The sequence below is a fragment of the Triticum aestivum genome, chromosome 5D (assembly GCF_018294505.1).
Source record: "Triticum aestivum cultivar Chinese Spring chromosome 5D, IWGSC CS RefSeq v2.1, whole genome shotgun sequence".
NCBI lineage: Eukaryota > Viridiplantae > Streptophyta > Magnoliopsida > Poales > Poaceae > Triticum > Triticum aestivum.
This window is the reverse complement of record NC_057808.1, coordinates 366,899,049-366,907,016: the sequence shown is the minus strand read 5'-3', so window position 1 is coordinate 366,907,016 and position 7,968 is coordinate 366,899,049. Positions and strand designations below refer to the sequence as shown.

General features: G+C 48.0%; 1 protein-coding gene across 1 annotated transcript; it reads right to left on the bottom strand.

Annotated features, from left to right (window-relative positions):
• Positions 1-321: 321 nt before the first annotated feature.
• LOC123121801 (ABC transporter G family member 1) lies at positions 322-5,686 on the bottom strand. Its single transcript, XM_044541859.1, has 8 exons — positions 5,081-5,686; positions 4,838-4,917; positions 4,246-4,710; positions 2,432-2,518; positions 1,799-1,927; positions 1,498-1,692; positions 1,312-1,398; positions 322-1,206 (listed from the first exon to the last, which is right to left on the bottom strand). Exons 1-8 carry the CDS (start codon positions 5,559-5,561, stop codon positions 529-531), a joined length of 2,202 nt encoding a protein of 733 aa, XP_044397794.1. The 5' UTR covers positions 5,562-5,686; the 3' UTR covers positions 322-528.
• Positions 5,687-7,968: the final 2,282 nt, after the last annotated feature.

Below are 7,968 nucleotides of genomic sequence, written 5' to 3'. Positions count from 1 at the left end.
TGCTCCCGGAACCGACAAGGACATGCGTCTTCAGAGGGACAAGACTAATGTTGTTGGTAGGGGCTGATATCTTTAGAAATAAGATACATCGGGCGACTATCATGCTCAGGATTGTTGGATGATGATTCTAAGATATATGTTGATTCGGTGGCTGGTCGTGCGGTTCTGTAATAAGGTTTAGATTTTGCTCGGTAGACGTCTCTTGTTGTTAGAGGGTGCTCGTTAACCCGTCATGTGACACTCAGACTGATGTCTTAATATGAACTTGATGGATGCTTGTGTTACCAATTTTCAGAAAAATGAAAATTAGGGGGTGAATCCTTAAAAAAAATTAATACTCGTGTATATCGAAAAATCGCTTACAACCGGCCTATGAAATAATTACATTTTGTAAAAATGCCCTCTGTCAATGCGAATTTGAAAGAATTTGTGCACTTTTTTTTGCAGACTTTACATACACTGCAATACTACAGTACTCATAAGCAACAATCCTCCATTAACAAAATAATTGTGCTAATCTCTCCGGCCTCACTTTGCTCCATTTGCTTCGAAACCCTGGTCGGCGATGTGCACCGACGGCTGGGTTCTCCTGAACCTAAGTCTGTTCACCATGGGCTTCACCTTCTCGGTAAGCTTCATGATGGCCAAGAAGAGCACCCTGTACAATATGACCATCCCGAACAGGACCGCGAGGTCGACCCACTTGTTGTACCCCATCTCCACCTGCCAGTAGTCCCTGAGGATCTCGTCGCCGGTGATGGTGTCGGCGCCGCCAGCCTGGTTGTTTGGGAAGGTGAGGCCGACGAACTCGTTCTTGTAGAACCCCTGGTTGGCGTACTTATGGAAGGCGACGTAGTACATGGGGTACCTCCACACCGGCTTGGGAAGGTCGTGGGGCAGGCGGAAGAAGCCGCCGTTGAGCATCATGACGCCCTGGATACCAGCGCCGGTGATGATGCCCATGAGAAAGTCCGGCACGGCGCTGGCCACAATCATCATCAGGCCCTCCACCAGCATCATGGTCATGAACAGTACCAATGCAAAGTAGGCGAAGTGGTCGAAGCTCCTCTGCAGGCCGACCAGGTAGTATGCTATTGCACCCGGCACCAGGGAGATGAGCAGCAGGTACGGCGTCGCCGACACTGTGTTGGAGATCACGAACGACGACACGCCATAGTGCCCGTTCAGCCTTTCCCTCCCAAATATCTGCATTGCACATACAGAAAACATATCAGATCAATGTATCGCCGTGAGTCGTGAGATGAGATTAGCCAATTGTTTCGTATGACGGAGCTCGATCGGAAACTTCACCTTCATGTCCTCAACGAAAGACGGGAAACCTCCGATTGCCATGAAGGTGAGGAAGGCACCGACGAACATGAGCATGGAGCCACGAGCCTGCATGCAGAGTTTTCAGTCACGCGATCATAACAACAAGTACAACAATGATCAACGACGGTGGCAATGAGCCAACGACAACGAGGGGCTTCCAGTCACCTGGATGGATCCGTAGTTGTGACCGATGTCGTAGAAGATGGTGCCGCAGCAGAGGCAGAGGGCGATGTAGATGGCGAAGCGGAGCCAATAGTAGCCAAGGTCCCTGTACATGTTGACGAAGGACCTCTTGGTCAACACGAAGGACTGCGTCAGGAAGCTAGGCTGCTGCCCTTCCATCTTCACCACCTCCCCTCTCTGAAACCATGCAAATGAACCACATCCACATACCCCACTTAAAATCGGTAAAATTTAGCACTCTAATTGGAAGTTTCGGAATGTACGTGGTGGCCCGGCTACTCACGATGCCGCGTATGTCTATGATCTGCCTCGTCACCTTCTCCATGTGCACGGAGGATTTGTAGGAGGCCGCCAGAGCGTCGATGTTGTCGGCGGTGGTCGTCCTCTTCCCGCCGAGGCCTTCCTCGATGTCCTGAGGAATCAACGTATGCAGGGCATTGTGAGAAGTTGTATTCACTTAGGCCGCCCATAGTGGTTAGTATCGTAAGTTTGTATCATCCATATGATAATATTGTATGATAATTACTCCCTCCGTTCCTAAATATTTGTCTTTCTAGACATTTCAAATGACTACCACATATGGATGTATATAGACATATTTTAGAGTGTAGATTCACTCAGTTTGCTCCATATGTAGGCACTTGTTGAAATGCCTAGAAAGACAAGTATTTAGGAACGGAGGGAGTATCATAGAGTGGTGTCTTAGATGACCTTATTTATTGTCATGCAAGATAATTTATTATGATACGGTATCGTGATATGATACTCAACTTTTTCTTCTTCATTTAATTATATGTCATCAATGAAAATTGTCTAATTGACATGCATGATACTAACTATGATAGTTCCATTACAAGCAGCCTTAGAAGATTTCAGATATAGATCCGTGTTAACTGGACTGTGACGATGTGCTTACGTTGTCGAAGTCCTTGTTGATAGTTCTCAGGAAGTGGTCAGAAGGGTTCATCAGCGACGGGCAGGGAAAACCGTTCAGTGCGAAGAACTGCAACAAGCAACCAAACAAATTACTGTATTCGGTAACAAAAAGATCAGTGGCTTCAAGAGTTTCTTGTGTACTTTGACTGTAGTAATCCGGAAGATAGGAACAGATGACATATGTCTGAAATTTCACATGTTTTGTCAAAGCATTACGAATATCATTTCTTCAATTATCTACAATTGTATGACCGACCGACCAAGACACATTTCTTCTCCTCTGTGACCGGCACACCGTCAGATAGGAAAACGTGCATGTTTGTCAAACCGTGTGGTCAATTTAATCACCCTATAAAATTACTCTCACCTATTACTTCCTCAATACACCGATTAATTTGTTGTATATGGAGACTTGCTTCGCACAGTGGTTTACGTACGTAATACGAGTACTACACGATCACTCCACAGTCGTCTACAGCTAAACCGAGCTTTCAGCCTCAGCTGTCACCACTGAAAAAGCTGTCCAGAATGCAAGCAGATCTTCACCACTGTGCTATGAACGCGACGCCGCAGTTGAGTCAGGCGGCACTGATCGATCAATGCACGTGGCCAGCCAAACGTGTATGGTTTTTTATTCTTTTTGGGAGTTAGTTTCCCTGCCAAAATGAATGTTCCCAGTGCGTGGCGCAGTCCATATGTTCCCCGGCGGTTTGGATCGATCGTGTGCAGTGCTCCTAGTCCCTACCAGTGACTCGAGCACAGTTCCAACTGTGCGTACAGTGGTTAATATCGTGATCTGTCTTTCCACAGTACGCACGTGGTATTGCTTTTGCACGTTACAACTCTTCCTCTGGGTCTCTTGGCGAACTCTAGTCATTTTCTAATACTCCCTCTGATTATATAAACAAATTCAAATGATAAGTGTCACACGTCAGGGGCCTGACACTCTGGTCCTGACGTTTTTCCTATAGCAATTTCAGTCACGCAAGGATGGCAAATTCCAGTGACACACGGCAAATTTTTGTCAAAAAAAAAACTAAACCACGAAAGTTGTCATACTTGCCAGCTGAAGTGATGTTATAACCTTTTTCTTTAAATTAGATGTATACAGACATGTTTCATTGTATTTGTTTACTCATTTCATTTCGTATGTAGTTCATATTAAAATATTCAAATTAAACTTTGTTATCTTTCTGTTGAGCAATTAATGGAAAGGGGATGCCCGGTTGGAAAAAATATATTAAAATATATAAAATATCTTATATTTGTTAACGGAGGGAGTGCATAATTACTGCCGTCATACGGTACTTCTTTGGCAATTGTGATCTCTTTGAAAGTTAACAATGTATTTTTCTGTAATCTTTTAGTGCAATTCTGTTGTGGGTGGATAACTAAGTTAAATGAGCTATGAATGGTGTACCCAATTACCCAACCAAAGGTGATATTACTTACAGAAGTTTTTTTATTTATTTCTCTCGATTTAGATCAAATTTTGGCTGAAATATTTTGGACTTGCAGATATACCCCCATAGGCCGTGCTAAAAAAATCAGTATATATGTTTTATAAATTGATCATATGATCTCACCAACAGATCCAAGCCTAAACATCAAATAATTTGTATTACCACCGTCCAGTGTGAAACTGTGAATACGCCTACTAGGGTCGCGATCATGTCCAACTCCAAACACGTACATACGATAGCAACAGCAACAGACAACAATCAACAGCACTGTGCATGTATTCGAACGTGGACGCATACGTACGCACGCATACAACAGTATGTACAGACGTACCTGGTTGGTCTCGGCGGCGGGACCGAAGAAGACTGTCTTGCCGTAGGCGAGGAGGCAGAGCCCGTGGAAGAGGCCGTAGACCTCGGTGCTGGGCTGGTGCACGGCGGCGACGACGGTCATGCCCTCCCGGCGCGCGAGCCTGGCGATCCGGCTGACGACGTGGAAGGAGGCGGCGCTGTCGAGGCCGCTGGTGGGCTCGTCGAGGAACAGCAGCGCCGGCCGGGTGAGGATCTCCATGCAGATGCTGACCCGGCGCCGCTGGCCGCCGCTGATCCCCTTGTGCATCCACCCGCCGATGCGCGTGTCCGCCGCGCCCTCCAGCCCCATCTCCCGCAGCGTCTCCTCCGCCCTCTCCCGCTTCGCCGCCGCCGACATGCCGCTCGGCAGCTGCAGCGACGCCGAGTAGCGTACCGCCTCCCGCACCGTCAGCGTCGTCATCAGCACGTCGTCCTGCGTCACGTACGCCTGCAACACGCAAAGGATGCGTTGATTAACTAAAATTATTGATAGAGTACGTTCGTTCACGATCAACCCGAATGAAAATGAGATTCTCCGAATTGAAATAGCCCATCCATGCATGCACTAGGCTTACCGAAGTTCCGTAGGATAACTTCTGCCTCCGGCCATTGATCAAGATGTCTCCCTTCTGGCTGACACCAGAGCCTAGCCTTCCTGTAATTTTGTACCACGGAAGCTCGTCGGAATTAATTCTTTAATCTTCTCACCACAAAAATTATAATATTCTGGCTGGCTGTCTGACTAGCGAAGGCCAGCCCGCATACGATTATCGTATAGGAGTTGTATTATTCACGAGCATGTATACGGCTGTACAAACCTGCTAGAGCGTCCAGAAGGGTGGATTTGCCGCAGCCGGAGGGCCCCATGATGGCGAGGACCTCGCCGGGGCGCGCATAACCGTTGAGGCCGCTCAGGATGGGGACGCGGCCGGCCTTGCCGCCGGCCGCCGACACCCACAGGTCCTCCCAGGAGAGCACGACGCCCTGGTCAACCCGGCGCAACGACGTCTCGCGAACCACGGCGGGCACGGCGCCGGCGCCGTTCTGCACGCTGATCTCGAGCGACGAGGAGGTCCGCGACCGCGGCAGGGTCACCGGCGTCGGAGCGAACGGCGGCGGCGGGAACGAGCTCCCGCTGCCGAAAGGGAAGCCGTCGGTGCTGCGCAGGGAGCCGCCGAGGACGTCGGAGGCCGTGTCGGACGGGCCCTCGTCGTCTGCGGCGTGGCCGGGACGGCTCTGCTCCCGCGGCGGGCTCGGCCTCCACCTCGGCACGGCGGGCAGCAGCTGCTCGGACGCCATATAGGGATGCTTAGCCGGCTCGATCGTCGGAGACGTGCGCGGAAGCTAGCAATCAGCTGGCCGGGTGGTGGTATGGGTTTCTTCTTTTGCTCGTGATGACTCTGCAGATTGGTGGTATGGGCTGAGAGCCCGAGACTGCTTAAATAGAGGGAAGATGAGGTGGTTGAGTGCAGGATTTGTACTTAATCCAAACTCAAATCACAACTTGGTTTAGATTAAGTTTTCTTGAATGCCTTTTTGAACACAGGAGCGGGTCAAGAGGGAACGGGGTGCTTAGTTCCTTCTGCATGTGTATACTATACGTACGTGCGTGTGGCATTCAACTTCCTTTTTCTATGACAAGGTCCAATGTTTTGCAGACAAATACTAATATTATCGTGACAAGTACGAGGCTGACACCATTAGGCAATTTTACTGCCGAAGCAGTGGTTCTGCTGTACTAAAATGATTACGTCTGTGTGCTTTCATTGCTGGGTACGAGGTTCTCCAGAGCAACTTACCCTGCTTCCTTCGGGTTACGATACACTGGAAATGCACATTTAAAGAAATTTCGTACCAACAGCAAATTCCATCATAGTTGCTGACGTCCTCACCCAGTAGATGACTCACCCTCCTGCCCCATGGTAAGATTCGCAGAGGACACCCTAATCCTAGCTAGGGGAACACCACAAACCGTGATAACTCTGAAAATTCTTGTTGACTTTGCCAATGCCACTGGACTCCACTTAATTTCAAGAAACTACTATGTATCTTCCCTGACCAAACGTGAATTCTCCTCCCCTCTACCTGACACTTTGCTGGATGGTGGCAGGGAGGGCAACACTGGTGCCTTGGCTTTAGCTAATAGTTTAGGTTAGACTTTTTAGCCTTTGCAGTGGTGGCGCTTCATCTTCGAATTCGTCTTCTCAGCTTCGATCCTCCTCGAATCTATCCCTCGGGACGGAGTTGACGAAGTTGCAATGTAGATTCTTGTCATCTTCTTGGGACGACGAGGTTAGGATTTCTCGTCATGCGTGTGCGGTAGCGAGATCTAGTGTCAACCACATTTGATCAATTCAAGGGCTCAAAAACGACAACTGTGACTACAGGGCGCTCGTCCGTAGGGACACATGGACATAGACTTCTCGACTGTTATTGACAAAGTTAGGTCAACTGTAGCATGGGAGGGACGACATCGGCACGTCGGTAGCTCATTCTAGCATTAGTAGTTGTCGTTCGGATGTCTAGAAACATTGATATAATTTTTATTATGTTTGGGTTTGCTTTGTACTTTTGGTGAACTTTTATAATAGACTCGGGTTTTCACAAGATAATATAATTCAAGAAATTACTTTCTACACCATCAATGTTTCACACAGGAACTAGCATCATGCTAGCAAATGACCATGGCATTGTCATTGCCTTCTTCCCCAAACATACCTAGCCTACCCCATCCCCAACTAATCTGTTGTAGCCTTTCAACCACCTGCGACAATTTCCTCTTCAATTGGCGAGCTCTTCTTCTCAGGAAAGGGGGTTGGCTTGTCCTCTCCTCCGCAGTTTTGGATAGCCCCTACTTATTTCATGGGCTCCTTCCTTGAAAAATGGTGGTAGGATGACTTGATCAATATAGACGGTGTTTATTTTGGTCAGACAAGGATGGTCACTTAAGAGCACAATGTTGGGTTGCTTGGGGAAATGTTTGAACTCATAGAAATGATGGGGGCTCGGGGTTAGAAGCATTCAGGCACAACAATTTTGTCTTATCTTAAAATTTACTTACAAATCCTTGCATTCAAACAACCCCCATGAGAAAGAGTGGTCCCATCTCCCATGGGACCAATGAATCCTACCTTGCAAATATTGCACACAAACATTTAGTCACACTATGAGAGATCACACAAATGCATAGCTAGACGTAACAAATCAACTTTCTTCTGGATAGGCAAATGGCTACTCCCCGAAACCCTAGCAGCCGCTTTCCCAGCCATCTACTACCACCACCTATACTAGGGAGATTTGTAGCAAAGATTATGCACAGAATGATCAGACTTGTCTCGCATAACAGACTAACCATGGTAGTGGCCAGTGAACTCTATGTGCTTCTATCTCTGTTGCAAGACCTCATCAACCTAATGGTGACACCTTCGCCACCCGGGGATACTACTCCAACCTAGACACCTAGGTCGCCAACCCGAAGCTTGAACCTATGTGTGCCCAACAAAATCATGATTTTTGGGTGGAAAGTTCACATGGATTATTTCAACGCCATCGAAAACCTGTCCCACAAGGCGCCCCTCCCCAATGCAACCATCCATATGTTCCACCGTGAGGTTGGGACTAGAATGCACTTCTTCTTCCGATGTCTGGTTGCTCAACGATTATGCCATGCCACAAGCATGAAGCATGTGTTCCAGTCATTCGATGA